Source organism: Eucalyptus grandis, chromosome 1 (assembly GCF_016545825.1).
Source record: "Eucalyptus grandis isolate ANBG69807.140 chromosome 1, ASM1654582v1, whole genome shotgun sequence".
NCBI lineage: Eukaryota > Viridiplantae > Streptophyta > Magnoliopsida > Myrtales > Myrtaceae > Eucalyptus > Eucalyptus grandis.
The window spans coordinates 419,820-438,507 of NC_052612.1; the positions used below are offsets into that span (position 1 = coordinate 419,820).

An 18,688-nucleotide genomic window follows, 5' to 3' on the forward strand; every position below is an offset into this window, starting at 1 on the left:
GTTGACCATCATCGATTAAATCTATTATTCCAACATATATACCACAAATAATTTCATGTCTCATATGACCACTCAAGCTCATGACTTCCAAGATCAATATATACATACTAAATGCCTCCATGTAATGCATCAAGACTTCCAATGAGATCCTGTAATAGGAAGTCACTACTTAGCTCAAATGATCATAACTTAATCCTTAAATTCATAACTCACTCTCCATAATTCACTTCTTAAGCTTTGTTTGCAGCACTACGCTTAGATGATGTGCATGTTCTTTGAGTCCTTTAGAATATATCAGGATATCATCAAATGAAGACAATCACAATTTGATCCAAATAAGGCTTAAATATTCTATTCAATAAATCCATGAATGCAGCTAAGGCATTCATCAATCCAAATAGCATAACTAGGAACTCTTAGTATCCATAGCGAGTCCTAAATACGGTCTTAGGAATGTCTTCTTTCTTAATCCTTAACTGATGGTATCCTGACTTTAAGTCAATTTTAGGAAGGACCGAACTTCCTTGCAGTTGGTCAAATAGGTCATCTAATTCAATTGCCTGTAGTCAAATGCATCAACCCATCCTTCTTTTTCACAAACAAGAGTTCCACAAGCTTAACCATGCTTCCTCTGCGCCACTCTAATAAAATTATCCAAGAACACTACCTTCCTAGTACAGTTCATAGTTCGGTTCATTCCTGTCCCCTTTTTGCCATCCTAGAAGCCTGCCAGGAGCTGCTCCTTATTCAGGTCCTCTGACCTCGGCGACCACTCCCCGCCCTCATCGGATTGGGTCGTTACAGGTACACCAGCTTTCGCCTGGTTCGAACCCAAACTACACATCCATTGGAGGGTCTCGTTTCGATAGGGACTAACTTACAGAGATATTATCCGCTTTGGCCTATCCCATTCTTAGCCTCACGGTTTTATCCTTAGCGCACGAGTAAGTACTATCTCAGGAGATCATTCATCCTAGTCCATTGCTTACGAAGCTAGTTCATTCTTACGATGACATCAAAGTCATACATAACTATCACTATCAAGTCCATTTCCAGATCTCATTCCACTAGGGTTATCTCACACATCTCACATACTAACGTAGATAACAACATATCTTTTAGTGATGTAGAAATATAAAGAGGCATGCCTAGAGATTTGTTCCTATTCTCACAATCATCTATATTTTTCAAACCAAATGAATGTGTGCCACTCATATCAAATAACGCATATACCTTCTTATCCCTCTATCGAAATCGTACCTGAGGTAACATTTTCGGAAACTCCTGCTTCCTCTTGAGTGACCGCATACCTATGTCCTTAACCTGGTGGCCTCTATGGATTCCTTGGTGGATTTGGTTCAACAGTGCATTGTTGCGCTTGTCGCACCGAGCTAACATTCGACTACAACCCATTACGTGGACAATTTCTCTTAAAGTGTCCTATTTGCCCACATCCATTACATCTCAGTTAGCTATTACAAGGTCCTGGCCCATGTTGTCTACCACATCTCTAGCAAAATTTACCTTGGTATGGTACCCTCCCAAAAGTCGGACCATTCCAAGTTCTTCTAAAATTTCCAAAGTTATTCTTTTTCTTGGGTTCCCAAGGTTGACCTTGATCAGGATAAGGTCTCTTACCCCTTCGAATATCATTAAAGGTCATCTGCCTCTTAGATTCTGATTGATATGTCACTAACTCTTGCTCCACCAACTGTGCCCTCTCATAAATCTCAGTATAATCTCTTATATTCAGAGGCACTAATTGTTTTCTAATATCAATCCTTAATCCTTTCGGGAATCTCTTAGCCTTTTCCTCACGATCCTCAATCAATCTGGGAGCATACCTAGACAGTTCAGAAAATTTTGCCTCATACTGATCCTCTCGTCGGCTCCCTTTGTTCCAACCGGACAAATTCAATGATCTTCTTATCCTTAGCACGGTCGAGAAATGCTTCCTATTGAAAGCTCTAACAAACTCTTCCGGTTCACATCAGTACCTGGTGGAAAGATTGTATCCCTCGAAGCTCTCCACCAAAACTTTGCATTTCCCTCCAGCTGGTACTCTACCAAAATTATTTTCTCAACATCACTACAGTCCAACAACCAGAAAATCCGTTCCATTCCATCAATCCATTGCTCTGCCTCCTCAGGACTTTCCATTCCACTAAACTTAAGTGGTTTCAGCTTTAGAAATTGTTCCACCGGTCCTTGAGGGTGACGTTCCACTCCAGGTTGTTGTTGCGCTTGTCTATCCATCAGATTTCTAATATTAGCCAATGCCTGCAGGATATCTTCCATTCGGGTTTCAGCCCTTGCAGCAGAGGCTTCAACCCTCGACAAATGATGACTTCCAGTTCGTACCATGATTTCCCTGCAGTTTTCCAAGCATTTGCCTCAAGAATAACTTGCAACTCAGTGTCACTAGTCAAATCATTAATTAGGGTTATTACTAAAGTCACATAAGTAACATAGAATGTTACTGACACACAAAAGCAACATCACACTAGTTACCAGGGATCTACGAGTGAATATCCATCACCCGTTGTTCAAAGTTAGTCAACCATTCCAGTTAGTATCCTACGGTGTGCATCATTCTATCTTCATTTCCATCTGAGGCACCTTATCACTCCAAATAGACCATAGCTCTGATACCAAAACAGGATATGGCACCCCTCGACGGCCCCCGATCCGTTAAGGTCGCCACAGTTCGCTTACCTTTCATTTTCCCTAATAACATGTCACTCTAATACCATTTTAATTGCAGCGGATCCATACAACCTGGGGGTTTACATCTTTTAGATCAGTCCCTTGGGCAATTCATATAACGGAAGCATATCCAACAACTCATTTCCCTATATTCAGAAAACGATGCACACGCACTAAACATTTATAGGTAAAAGCCAAACACTTTTATTTACTTAAACCAGATAGACGTCATTCATCGGTACATCAAAATGTCATGGTTTTCTATACTTGGCTATACTTCAAAAGATGACCGACATCTCCTCCAACAATCGTATACTTAAAGTCCATCGATCAGTGTCGGCGTCCAAAAGTTACTTCCTTTGCTATCCTCCTCCTTGCGGTCATATCCAACCACTCGATCCATCTACTGGTGGCAGTGGCAGTAGAGGAATCTTATCTAATCTAAAATGTTAATCCCCAAAAGGGGTGAGTACAACCACTCAGCAGTAAAGATCCACCAAACTACTCATTGCGTCAAACAGAACAATCAAGGTATCATAACAAAGCACATATCATTCATGCATTCAAGCATAACTTACCTTGCAGCCATGCATATGTCATCATACCATATGTGCATATATCATCATGCACTCATCATCAAGCATTCATGCATATATCACCATGCCATATGTGCACATACCACCATGCACTCATCATCAAGCATTCATGCATATATCACCATGCCATATGTGCACATACCACCATGCACTCATCATCAAGCATTCATGCATATATCACCATGCCATATGTGCATATAACTCCATGCAGTCATGCATATCTCACCATGCCATCGTGCATATACCATCACGATTCATATCATCTATGTTATCAAGCATACATCATCATGAGATCCATTCATCTCTTCATGATCGCATTTTCAATATCAAATAGCATTAATTTATTTTCATAGGCAGGTCATGCATCATGCCATATGCATACACCCATGCACATGATTCATTTTCAATTCTTATCTTTCACAAGGATCTCATCAGTTTTTCTTTCCAAGGACCAATGTTTGCATCCAACAATTTATCGCTCGCACCCAACTTGGCATCGCGAGGAACCTCCGGCACAAACCTCCGGGCAACCGGCAGCCCCACATTCCGGGCATCTCGCATCCCAACTAGCATCACGAGGAATCCCCCCCGGCTCACACCTCTAGGGCTTTCGGGATTACGTACCGACATACCACCAGGCATTCCCCCTGGAATTACGTACCGTATACTACCGAGCATCTCGAAACTCCCGAGGACCCTCCGGAATTACGCCACTAAGCCACCGGGCATCCGGCACCCCCATATTTCAGGCATCTCGACACTCCCGAGACATCGTCGGCTCACACCTCCGACGGTCTTGTTACCATCTCAATTCACATTTATACATGTATCTCAATTTCAACATAGCATTTGATGTAACAATATCAAGGATCTCAACCAACTTTTCATGCCAATTAACATGACATATGCTATCACATATGCAGAAAAATCAACCACTCAAAGTATTTCATCACATGGAGAATTTCATTTATTTTTCAAAACACATCAGTCTTTTTTTTCAAATAAATCAGAATGCATTCCTCTAATTAAAGCTCCAGAAAAATTAGTAAATGACATTAATAAATTCCGAAAACTTAGCACATTATAGACGAGACCTAAAGGCAGATATCTCATGAAGAACACAACACCACCAGAATTTCATACAAAACAAAATAGTCCATGCATTACAGCTTTTGAAATTCGCTCAATCCAGCTTGCACAGTTTTAGAAAAAAATTTAATTAAATACCCAAATGACCTTCAAAAATTATGAAATTTGAACATGTGATATCCAAGACATAAGGGCAGATATTTCATGAAGAACACTACACCAAAAGATCCCCATATAATTCGGTACAGACACGCATCACAGCACTACTAATTCTGTCCGTTCCACTTGCACAGTTTTTGAAACATTTTTGGTTAAATAGGCAAATGAACTTCAAAAATCACGAAATTTTAATATGTTGTAGGCAAGACATAAAAAAATATATTTCATGCAGAACACTTTTCCAAAATAACCTCATAAAAAACGGTATAGACCACGCATTGCAACATTACCAAGTCCGAACACATCAGATTACATAGTTTTAGAAATATTTTCGATTAAATACACAAATAACATTTAAAAATTATGAAATTCGACTATATGATAGCCAAGACCATAAGGTAAATACTTCATGAAGACATCAAAGTCAGATTCATCCTAGGTAGGTGGTTAAAACTTATGTTCCTAGTACCAAAATTTCCAGATCTAACCATCTCCGAAAGACCACGATTTCACCTACCTACTCTTGTTTTTTTTCTCTAAATGTTCGATATGTTAAACCTCAGGATGTCCTTTACAACATTTGTTAAGAAACCGAAGTGAAATTTCAACAAGAAAGTTACTTTACAGACCACGAAACCACTGAAGGTCATCACAACGAATTCCAGATCTAGTCTCTACAAAGGAAAATTTTTTTACCAAGAAATACTTGTTCGTTTTATCTAAAATTTCATTATGTTATTCTTCAGGATGTTCTCTACAACTTTCATGAAGAGGTCGAAGTGAAATTCCAAATAAAAAGTCACATGCAACACACGAAATCACCAAGAGGTCAACAAAACAGTTTCCAGATCTAATGTTTTCGTAGAAAAAGGGTTTCACCCCTCAATAATTTTCCATTTTGTCTCAAATTTTAGTATGTTATACTTCAAGATGTTCTCTACAACTTTCATGAATAAATAAAAACAATATTCTGACTAAAAAGTCACATGCAACACACAATCTCATGGACAGTCGGACTGGTCTTTCCAGAAACAGCATGCATGGCCAACGAATTTCTCCCCAAAGCTTCGACTTTTCATCACATCTACCGCAACCAACATTCACCATCTTCTACACACACATCACAGCAATGAAAAGGGTAGGTTTTAGGACTTCACTTGCCTTAGATTCAAGCACAAAACAGCAGCAAACAGAGGCAAAGCAGCAACGAACAGCGGACGAACAGGCGGACAAACTCTCTTCCTTCTTCTTCGCACGGCCTCCTCCTCCTCTCTCGGTTTCCCTCTCTCACTCTCTCGACAGCTCTCTCTCTCTCTCTCTCTCTCTCTCTCTCTCTCTCTCTCTCTCTCACTCACCAAAACCGGCCACTCTCCCTCTCTTAATTTCCCTTTCCTTCAATCATTTGAAATGATTGAAAGCTGCATGTGGCCGCCCAAGATGGCCAATGGGGGCAGCCACACTTGGAAACTAGGGAAGAACACTTGGCAATTTGCCATGCAAGAGGGGCTCCATCCGGCTGGGCTTGGGGCCAGCTTGGTCGACGGCCCAATGGGCTTCATGGGCCTGGCTTTGGGCCGAAGTGGTGGGGGTCTTGGGCTGGGTTTTTGGGCTAGCTTGGCCTAAGAATTTCGGCCCACTAACATTTTAATAATCTATTAACATTTTCCACTTAAATAAATACCTAACTTGCCAAAATAATAAGGCCATAAAACTTGTAGTCACAAATCCATAAATTTCAATTTATAATACACATGGCCAATGATAGAATTTTCTTTCCTATCACATAATTATCCATTAAAAGCTTGGCCATAAATTTTATTGCAAATTATGGATTAAATGGCCATAAAATAATTTGATGGTACTTCCATCACCTATTCATAGACTTTAATGTAACTAGAGGTCGTCATGAATTTTGGGATCCCACAATACGAAACAATGGGCTTCTTTCCTTTGAATAACTCGTAGGAAGTTTTCTCCAGAATAGGCCTTAGAAAGATTCTATTAATAATATAACATGCTGTAGAAACTGCTTCAGCCCAGAAACGTGAAGAGATGTTACTTTCAATTAAAGGAGTTCTAGCCATTTCTTGAAGCAATCTATTCTTTCTTTCCACAACTCCATTTTGCTCTGGAGTATATGGAGAAGAGAACACATACTGAAAACCAGATTCATCACAGAATTTTGTAAAGTCTTGATTTTCAAATTCACCTCCATAGTCTGTTCGTATACTCGAAATAACATACCCTTTCTCATTTTGAACCTTTTTAGCAAACTTTGTAAAATAAGAAAAGGTTTCAGACTTACTTGCTAGAAAATATACCCAAGTGAATCGTGAATAATCATCCACAATCACTAAACAGTATTTCTTACCTCCAATGCTCTGAGTTCTAGTTGGTCCAAAGAGATCCATATGCAAGAGCTACAGTACACGATTAGTGGAAACTTGATTTATTGGTTTGAATAGTTTCTTACCTATTTTCCCAACACACATGGTGTGCATAGATCAAACTTTTGGTATGACAGATTGGGTAGACCACAAACAAGCTTCTTTGCTGAAATTTTGGCTATTTGCTTTATGTTGATGTGCCCAAGTTTTCTGTGCCATAAGTTTGCTTCTTCTTGAATTGAGATTAGACATTGGGTTTCATCTGATTTGACATCCAAGAGGTAGATCCATGTCTTCGACCTATGAAAGACTGAGAGGAGTCTTTACTGGTTCCTGAATATATTCCCTCTTGAAAATTGATTTTGAAACCGGTGTCGCACAGCTAACTGATACTTAGCAAATTGTAGTTGAGTCCTTCCACTAAGGAAACATTATTGATCGTGAGGCTTCCAATCTTTACAATTCCGTATCCCACAATTCTTCCTTTGATGTTTCCTCCAAATGAAACTTTTCCACCATTAACTTGAACAAGCTTTATGAAACAATTTGAATCTCTGTCATATGCCTTGAGCATCAACTATCTAGGTGCCATTTAATCTTTTTTCTTGATAGTGACCTGCATTTAGAAAAGAGACTCAAGCTTTCTTTGGTACCCATATTTTCTTGGATCCATTGGTGTTAGTGTAATATACGGTCTTTGCCCATACCTTCTTAACAGGTTTTCAAACCATAGGACATTCTTTCCCAAAATGGTCTGAGCTATTGCACTTAGAACATCTAAGAGCACTGCGACCTCCTGGTTTACAAAAACCTTTTGGAAATGATTTTTGTAAGCATCTCTTGTAGGTCTTTACTTAATTATTTCCTTTACTTTAGGAAAATCAATTAGATGAATGGTTTCAGCAGTCATTCCTAAACCTAATTTGTTGAAGTAAGGTCTTTGTGGTAAAAGAATTTTTTCAAGTTTCTCAGATCCTATAGAAAATCTTTTAGAAATATTTGAGATATCATTTTTCAAGAATGCATTTTCTTTTGAAAGATTATCTGCATTTTCTTTCAAAGTAGTAACACTATTGTCTAGACTTTTGACATTTTCTTTCCAAACATTTTCCTGTTGCTTTAGTGCAGAATTTTCTCTTTTGAGTTCGGAAATCCTTTTGAGAGAAGTTTTGAGACTAAGACACAATTCATCAATGTATCTAGAGACTCTAAAAGAAATATTCAAATTACTTATCTTGAATTCACTGTCTGAATCTGAGTCTCTCTCGGAGTTTGAATCTGAGTCTGATTGCGCCATGAGACAAATATTGGCATAATCATCATCAATTTCTTCACATTCTATATCACTCTAAGTTTCTGCTTTGAGTGCCTTTCGATATTTCTCAGCTTTTCCTTTCTTTTTCCTCAGAAGGGGACAGTTGGGTCTGATGTGTCCATTTTTCTTATATTCAAAACAGACTACATCTCTATTGGATTCATCATCCTCAACAGACTTAGTCTGTTGCTTTTGAAAACTTTGTTTCTTTGGATTAAATCTTCTCCCCTTTCTATTTAGCTTTCTGAATCTTCTTATCATGAGAGCAAGCTCCTCATCATCCATATCGTCTTCAGAACTCGTGACATCGAATCATCATTAGATTTTAATGCAATGGATTTCTTACCTTTAGGATCTTCATCTTCATTGATTTGCTCCACTTCATAAGACTGAAGAGTCCCAACCAATTCATCGACAGAAAGTGGCATAATTCTTTGTGTCTCCCTTATTGAGGTCTTTATGTGATTCCAATCCTTAGAGAGTCCAAGCAGTAGCTTGTTTACTTTCATGGGATTAGAAATTGATTGACCTTGATTTTCAAGACCATTCACGATTTCTATAAAACGACTAAACATGTCAGTGATAGATTCTCCTGATTTCATTTTGAATGCTTCGTATTGACCGAGCAGAATGTTGATTCTGGTTTCTTTCACTCGATCAGTTCCTTCATAGGTGATGTGTAATCTATCCCAGACTTCTTTAGCTGTATCACAAGAAGATATTCTATTATATTCAGAGGGTGATAATGCACAATATAAAGAATAAATTGCTTTTGCATCAAGAGCTTGTCTCTTGGTTATCTCTTCTTGAGTCATTTCGCTAGACTCAATGGCTTATTTTCCTCTTTCTGAGACAGATGCAGCTTTAGGAATGATTCCTTTGTCTACCACATCCCATTCTAGAGGATCCTTTGATCTTAGAAATGCCTTCATCTTGTTTTTCCATATGTTATATTCATTTCCATCAAAATAAGGTGGTCTAGTATTGCTTTGCCCTTCAACCAGTCCTGGAGCCAACATACTACCATGGATCTTTAACTCCGAAGTAAAACACTTCAATTTAAGTGAGTACACAAGCTCTTATACCAATTGTGAAAGCTAGTATGAGCACCTAGAGGGGGCTGAATAGGTGTAAAAACAATTTTACGAGATAAGTGTGCAGCACTAATCAACAATAGATTATGAAAAGGAAATTCGTCTCTTGTAGACAACACGAGTTACGATCAAGGTAAAAGAGCGTAGGGAAGAGAATATGAACACAGAGATTATAGTTGTCACGCCCCGATCCTCGACGTGTGCACATCCTTCTACTTGGTCGATTTTAGAATGCAATATCCCAGGACTATGTATCGCCGACCCTTTCTTTTTATTAAGCACATGCAGAAGCAGTTATAAATCCCCAGACAATAAAACAATGGGATAGGAAAGTAGGCCATATTTTTCATATTGAAATTCATAACCACACTTTCATTAACAGCACAACTCATAGCATATTTACAATACTATTCACAACATACTTGTCTCACACCTATGTATGCTAAGACAAGGTTCACAAAAGGGATGGGATCTCAATCCACATCCGGGTTATATTCAAAATCCCTCCTTGGGTCATCAACTTCTTCAAAAGTCTTTCTCCCCTTCAGGTTCCTCTTCCTTAGCTTCTCCTCAGGGTCCTGAAGTGGTTATTCAATAACCAATGAGACCACGTCTCAGCGAGTCCTACCTCCTACGACTCGATTAGTAAACTAATACACAATACGGTTGCCTAAGCACAACACGAGTCAGAGGACTTACCTTGGCCTCAGTTCCAACCTGCAATTCAAGGTTAAACACAGATATTCAAACAATTCACGACATTCGATCAAGCACTGGTCAATCGACTAAGTCGATTACATGTCAGCCAGACCCTTTCTAGGTCATTCCCACTCATACCACGATTTCCCAGTGGTGTACTCATTCACCAAATCACATGTGTTTCTCGGGCGTCGTTTTCGCCAATGACATACCGATCACCGACACCGTGCGTTCTTTAAGGCGCCGTTTTCACCAGTGATATCCTCGATCACCGAACCACGTGTCCTTTCAAGGGCGCCGTTTTCGCCAAGGTGACATCGGCTATAGACAACATCGTGAGTTCTTTAAGGCGCCGTTTTCACCAGTGATATTCCCATAACCACCGAACCACGTTTGTCTATAAGTCATTTACGTGCGTTCTTTAAGGCGCCGTTTTCACCAGTGATACTTCCAATCACCGAACCACGTATGTCCAATAACATCGTACCTAATTGGTCTCAACCAATAATGTTCACAGTTAGCTCTCACCATTCTCCCTACTATATAGCCCATCAACGTACTGGCGCTATATACCCATGCTTGGCCATTACCAATCAAATATTCAATAACAAACAATTTAAGACAATTCCTAAAATTCCACAATAAATTCAATTCCACACAACGTAGAGCTCAAATAAATAAACGAACTGCACCACGACAATCAGCACGAAATTCCGGTCACCGGCCATCTCGGTTGAATTTCCGGAAAAATAAATAAATAATTAATTAATTTCGAAAATAAATAAATAAATATTAAAAATCCAATTTAGGCCCATATTGCCTTATTGGAGCCCGAAACGGGTCGGGAAAAATCCCGAGATGCATTCAATAAATAACCAAACCTTTGTACTTGCTAATAGCTAGGTCTAACCACCTATCATGCATCATTAAGTCACTAAATTAATTGTTCTAACCTAATCTAACCACCTAAGTGCATGTAATTAAATCTAACCAACCCTAAGGCATAATTAGCAAACTAATAAAGCATTATTGAGTAAAACTCACTTGGCAAAAGCGGAGACCGAATCACCGCGACGGCGACGCGACGGCAGCCGAAATCGGACTTTCGACAACACCGGCGGACTTAGACCGGGCCTTTAACTTGGGCCCAACAAATCTCAGCCAAACTAAGATTTATTACTGAAATGGGCCAAGCTTGACTGAAATAGCACTTGCTGGGCTTCTTGGGCCGCAGGACTTCAAAGACTGGGCTGACTTGTGAAAATAATCAACTTGCTGGGCTGAGCTTGGGCCAAAACTTCTGCTGACTTGGCCTCAATGGGCTGCTGTTGGTGTAATATTTGAATGGGCTTGAAGACTGCACTATGGCCCGAAATTACTGGCTTTACTGGGCCTGAGGATTGCTGGATTTCACGACCTGCTTCAATGGCTTCGCTTGCCACTGGACTGAAGGATTGCTGGACTGAAGCTTCGGTTTGGGCTGAGGACACGCGTGCAGCTGGTCGTGGGAGTATGCGGTCAATTGACCGATCGATGCTGCCCTCGGTGAACTGATTTGTGAATAAACGAAGGTGGAGCTGGCCACGTGAGGAACTTCGGGCGCTGAAGATGGAGAGGAAATTGGATTTGCTTCGTGGCAGGGCTTCGCTCGGTGGGGGATTTCCTCGGTCAATCTTCAATGGTTTTCAGCTGGACTTTGACCAGTGAAATCGACCGAAACATGGCAGAGATGGGGAGCGGCTTCGGTTGCTGGATTTGCGTGGGCGAGGACTTGGTTGAATCGGTGGTCTTCTGAGGGCGTTGGAGTTGACTGGCGGGCTGGCGTCGAGCTGAGGGCACACCACAGGGGAAGACTGAAGATGGGAGCTGCTCGTGGGCGCTGCTTCGCTGGCCTCGGTCTTCGTGAACTCCACGATATGCACGGGCTGAAGACATTGGACTCGGTGGAGCTGCTGCAGGGATCTTCGCTGGCGTTGCAAGGTCAACCGAATGGGAGAAACTCTGCTGCTATTGACGGAAGATCCACAGGACATGGACAAGTGGCGAGGAGCAGCTTAAATTGAAGATCTCGTAGCTGGCGTGAGTGGAGTGTGTGTGGGCTTTCCTTTGATGCAAGCTGACCGAAGATTGAAGAAGCTGGATTCTTTTCTCTCTGCTGGTGCTGGCGTCGCACGAAGTAATCGGGAGAGAAGGGGGGTCGATTGAGCTTGAGAGAAATAAAAGAGATGGATAGGAATGAGGGGTGAGGGCCCCTTATGCTTGATATTTTGCAAATATATTTCCAAAGATCATTATAGGCCATGTATAATTACTTGGTCTTCAATGATCAACATGACCCCTCTTCTAGAAGCCAAAATGGTCCCAATGTTCTTTGCTAGGTGAAGTACACGAATTTGGGGGGGAGATGGCTTAAATTACACAACCATTCTCTCTTAATTCCATCTCAATTTGATTCTCACAAATTCAATTGATCATTCATTGATCGTCCTAGCATTTTTCCTCATTCAAGAATCCACCAAAAATCCAAATTGATACCAATGTTGCACACCCCCATCTTAAGATTCGATTTTTAACTAAGGCGAACTAAATTTCAATTCCAATCTCTCCAAATTGAGGTCCAATTTTGATGTAGAAAAATCCCAAGAAATTTTCTATAAATCTTCGACACACACAAGCTCAACCCAAAAGTCAAATTTCCCATTAATTTAGCCAATCTGAACTTCGGCCAAATTTCCATGACATCCGAACCCAATTTCCGTAAAAAATCTCGGGACCTCCGAAAAATCTTCGAGGCTGAGTTGATGTTCCTAAAATAGCTTGTGACATCTTGAACTTTCGATTTCGAAATCCGACTCAAATCGACGGTTAATTTCACTCCGTGCTTTTAGTGTGACCTAGACTACCGAGTAGTTTTCAGAACTTTTAGGGCAATTGACTCATGGTCGATTTTCTTCGAGCCACAATGAACCCACTCGACACATTGGCGACTCTCAATTGTCGTGAAAATCTCGAGGGCTCGACTACCAACACGGGGGTACCAAAACGACGAAAATCAAATTAGTGCCGGTCGACGAGAATTTTCCAATTTAGTGGAGTCACCCACGATCAGCCACACATCTCAGTCGAACCGACCTATCTCTGATCTCAATTTGATCTTTAACTGTGCAGTAATGACCTCTAAAGATGAACACGGTCGAGAAGCCGATTCCTAGTCGAATTCTCAAGTCTATTGCCTTAATATTCTTTAATGGCTTACCCAACTAGTCTAGTTATCTCGAGAGTGATCAGCTCTGAGAACAACCCTATAGACGCGTCAATGAAATGCCCGATTAATTTAATAGAAAACAATACTGAAAATTCTGGATGTCACAATAGTGGTTTGGCTTAATCCAAGCCTACGTCCACTCTTTTCGCACCGACACCCACCGGCATTTGGATTTCACTATGAACAAAAGAGTTGTTACAAAAAAGCTCTTCCTTGATTCCACAGTGTAGAGACTCTACTACACCTCAAGGTCTCTCAAAGATATAGACTCTCTTTTGCGTACAAGATTTCGCTCAACAGTTTAATTGACAAAGAATAAGGAGCTTCAGACTTTGAAATTCTTCTATCGCACACCCACTCGATTAACTGGAACGTCTTCCTTATATACTCCATTATGCCATCACACCCGTTGGCACTTACCAAAGGAATTCTTCCAATCTACCTGTTGGACAGAATCAATTAGGAAGATCTTCGAGCTATTTAAGGAACATGACGATAGCCCATCAATCCTGCTCACCCATACAATCAGGATCTAGGTTTCCATAAGTAGAACCTTCCAAGTATACTTCGCCAATCAACGGATCCATAATCCCTGAATCAATCTTGATTTGAATAATGAATTCCGGCATGCTATATCCAACCAAGAGATCTTCTCCAGTCGATAAAGTCAAATCCTTAACGAAACATCCAGTTTTGGATAAGCTTTCTTCGACGGTCTAGAAACTGTCAATGAGGATTGACTTTGAGTCTTGAGTCTGGCAGTCCAAAGTCTTCAAACTTTGATGGAAGAGTCTGCAAGTCTTCAGACTAGATTGATGGAAACGTTTTGTCAGCTTCAAAACACTCAAGGAAGTTTTCTCCAACAGTGACGACTCCTAAATGAAATTAACTTACAAGTTAAAAATTCAGACCATAAACTCATGAATTGGTAGTTATGGGAGAGCTCGGCTAAGTCTAATACTTAGCGAGCCATTAGCTTCCGCACGCAGACGAGCATAAGGGAGATCGAAAGAGAGGTCGCGACATCATCCCTCCTGGACAATCAATATGTAGAAAGAAATCCGGGCCAATTTCCTAGCTGTTGTGTTCACATCATACCAAAATATAGAAAGTTCTCCTAACGTCTAATTGTCTAGATAATCCTTGCAAATTACACATTTGCCTTTGATCAAGAAGATATAATCATATCTTTATGTAGAAAACCAGATTCACTAGTGTCTTGAATCTCATGAAAATATTTGCTCCAAGAATTACACCTAGAAAACTTATCATTAGGATCATTAAATACATAAAGGAATGTTTTCAATCTTCATAATCGATTTGGGAAATTTCCTCAACAGGCGGTACAATGTTCACTCTTGATGATACTCTTTAACGAGACCAGCTTTACCATGGTCCCTAGACATTCATTTGTCTGATATTGCTAACTCAATTGATTATAGAGATTGTGAAAGTTTTCAAATTTCTGTTTAGTTATTTGTTATTTTAATGCATGGAGCAAACTGCTTTTGCAATTGCTTAGAAGATATAACAAATTATCGATTAATATGGCGATTTTCTACTTATTGGTTAGGCACGCATCACTATAGCACGAGACGTTTGCATATGAAGATGCGGCTTTTTTTTTAAAAAAAAGGAGAAAAAAGGAAGAAAATCTAGTAAAAAAAAGGTCATTCTAGTTTTAATAAGATTGGGTATGAGTGTATCAAATCTTGACCCACTTAAAAAGACTCACTTTTTATTCCAAACCCGTGTCGATAAGAAACCAAATGACTCGAATTTGGACCCCTCCCGTACTCTCAGCTAGGGCCTCAAAGAGGGTGGCCGACCTCGTATGGCCACCGGTGGTGACGTTGCTCAAATTCTGTTTCTATGTTGGACTTTGTAAACGAAGAGTTTATTCATTACATGGCCTATAGTCGATGCGAACCGACATCATCTGAGATATTAATTACGTGGGTCTCTTTGTGGAGTGCGACTTTTTGTCATCAATAATCCAAATAACTTTGATTTGTATGAAGTAATTCATATGTTTTACTTTTATAAAGGGGGCCAAAGATGATAATGGCTCATACGCTTTGAAGACCACTACACGCTTCCCATGGGGGTTGGGCTTCCGTGCTGGTTAAATTCAGGACATGGATACGATCATCTGAAATGACACTTGATTTGACTTTTCATGCTAAACCATTGAGATTGGTGTGTTAAGTGCACTGCTTTTTGCCCAGAATCAACTCAAAACATTACGTTAATAAAAACCATTTTTATGCAGGCCGACGTACACAAATATCCGATTGCGACGGGGCAAGTAATGAACGAAAGAAAAGAACATCGCCGTGATTACCATCGCATCCACACATGATGATATTGGCGGAGAATTGGAATACTAGTTTGGGGATTATTTAGCTCGGTTTGTTTAATCGAGCATGGAGTGGGATTGAAAGACAGCGTACCCCATGGAGGGCGCATAGACGAGCAGTGCCAGGACGTTGATGGCAATCAAGGCCCCAGCGGCCTGAACTGTGTCGCTGTCTCCGCAAGTGATATTCCCGAGGAGCACGCGGATCACGTTGAACATCGACAGAGTCAGGTAGACGCAGCCGAGGACCGAACTGGCCACCGACACCGTGATCATGAAGCTCCTCAATCCTTTCATCGGCAGCCCCCCCGGTTTGGGTTCGTGGTGGTCGTCGATCTCGGAGAGCTGCGTGGAGAGGTGCATCTTGAGGGCCGTGGCGACGATGCTCGAGAGCAGGAAGCACACGAAGGAAACCACCTCGTCGAGCATAAGCAACATTCTCGTTGCCTGGCTAGTTTGGCACTCTTTCTGAGACACGAGGCTGTGGGGGTTGGCACTCACGAAGGATATCCCGATGAACATCGCGAAGGTGAAGAGGGAGTTCACGTTCACCAGATCGTCCAGCACCGTTTGGAATTTCTCTATTTTCTTCTTCCGGTCCCTACCACAACAGATCCATGACAATAGTAAATCAAATGTTATTGAACAATTAACAGGGTACCAAACCAACTTCTTCACAGGATTGCATGCATGCAGATAATCATACGTAAGTAATATTGCATGGGAATAGAGAGAGAGAGAGAGAGAGAGAGAGAGAGAGAGAGAGAGAGAGAGAGAGGGAGGGAGGGAGGACATTTGATTAGCTGCAGTCGCCACGATTCAACAATTTCAATGGGATTAAGGGATGGAATGGAGGGAGGAGGGGTATGAATTTGTAAAGTAGCTGGTGCAACTGTGACATATTCCTTGCCTGAGGTTACAAGCGAGATTGAGAAAAGGGAGAAAAAGAAAGAAAAGATAAATAGGTTATTAAAAAAAAAAAAGATGATGCAACCGTATCCTGTTCTGCTGCTTTGGCTACATTTTCGTGAGGCATGTTGGGTGACCAGATTCTTCCTTTAATTATCACGCAACGCCAAGTGTAATCAATAGCCTTCCACTTTATGTATTAACGTGCGAACAGAAACCGAACTGATTATAAGATTATCGAAACCTCGTAATAGAAACCCACACATTTTATTCGTAAACTAACGTTGTATATAGTTGCGGACTGAATTCGATACCTTCGAGACAATGGAAGAAATGAGGTATACAGAATTACTCTAAGACTTAACCAGATCCGTTCTGCATAAACATAAGAAAGAATAAGACAATAAACCTCTATTCCATTGTCGTATGTTTCCATGTGGGCTGCAGAACGGTTATGTGTTTCTTGAAGAATAGCTATTTTGCTCCTCCTTTCTCTTCTATACTGTTCAATTTAAGTAGGTTAAATGAGTTGTACAGAAGAACAAAAGCCTATTACAGCTTTATCTGGAGAAATCCCGAATTTGGTGAGGCAAATATGAATTCGTTTGGTGTCTTACAAACGTGGAGAGACGCTTTTGCAACCGAGACTGCATATAATTCCTGGGATAATTAACTGTCAATAAAAGCAACCCAATAACATTATGGGGGAGCTTCATGAAAAAGATATTAGTGATTGATCCGATAAAAGTCTCTTCACAGACAATCCTTTGCTATCTCAGCAAAGCAAAAAGCGTGATGTGTAGCTCATCTGATAAGTGCGGAAAAGCAACGCATCTTGTTTACTTGGAGGTTCAGAGTGTCTAACAGATAGAAAATGGAAGATTGGCGTCTGGTACCTTCAAAAATTTCGTATGGTGAAACTCCTCTTTCGATAGTGTGCTTCTGTTTTTTTGTATGGAAAATGTGTTACTTCGATTAATTCATTTGCATCACTAAACATAAACCATATGCAAAATAGAAACGTGAATAATAATATAACAAAAGTGATAATTCTTCCTCTACTCTTGCACATTAAATTATATAATAGGTTTCGAGTTATAATAGTGACAATAATCATAAAATCGATAAAAGGAACGAAACATCATGCAATATATATGTGTGAGTTCACTTCCCTCTAAACTCATTAAATTCGAATGCATTTAATGAGCAAAAACCATTTTTACTATAATATATTATATGTTGTAAAATATTGCATTGCAAATATATAATAGAGACAATAAAGAGATTGAGAAGAGAAAGCAGGTAAACACCAAAGATAGTAGAGAAAGCCAGATGAGGGAATTTTATTTTTAATTTATCACTGTTTTGTCTACAACAAATACTAAGCTCCTATTTATAGTAAAACAAGAATGTACTTAACATTAATAGCAATGTATTGAATAATACATACATTTGATATGGAGATGAACATTCATTGTATAGGGAGATGTACTTAAAATGTGTGATACAAATGTACCATAATAAGTACATTAGATAAGATGAATATAATGAATTATTTATTCATATATTTTATAACACTCCCCCTTGAATATTCATTATATTCATTATATTACGAATGTACATTGAATGATAATGCCTCATTAAAAACCTTAAACCGGAAAAACCCAATAGGACAAAAACGGGACAAAAGGGAAAAAGAGTGCAGAGCACACATTTTATGATCTCTCCCTTTTATGGATGTATTAATTGCCTCGTTAAAAACTTTAAGCCGGAAAAACCCTGTGGGAAAAAACTGGACAAAAAGAAAAAAGAGTGTAATGCATAGTTCATAATATCTTCCCCTCAATTGAGCCATATAGCCACTGTTGGGGCTAATCAATCTTGCATCTTGTGAACTCACCACATACTGATGTCATATACTAATTTCTCAAAAGTTGATGTTGGCAATGATTTGATAAAAAAAATCTGTAAGATTATTTATGAATCGAATTTATTTACATCAATTTGTCGACTTTCTTGGAGTTCATGAGTATAGAAAAATTTTGGCGAGATATGCTTGGTTCTATCACCTTTGACATATCCTCCCCTAATTTGTAACCGGTATTAAACA

At 39.9% G+C, this 18,688-nt stretch overlaps 1 protein-coding gene across 1 annotated transcript; it reads right to left on the reverse strand.

Moving 5' to 3' along the window:
* Positions 1-15,527: 15,527 nt before the first annotated feature.
* LOC104429843 (hypothetical protein) lies at positions 15,528-16,555 on the reverse strand. The gene is made up of 2 exons (XM_010042641.3): positions 16,463-16,555; positions 15,528-16,270 (listed from the first exon to the last, which is right to left on the reverse strand). Coding segments are annotated over exons 1-2 (546 nt in total). The 5' UTR covers positions 16,465-16,555; the 3' UTR covers positions 15,528-15,726.
* Between the last annotated feature and the right edge of the window lie 2,133 nt (positions 16,556-18,688).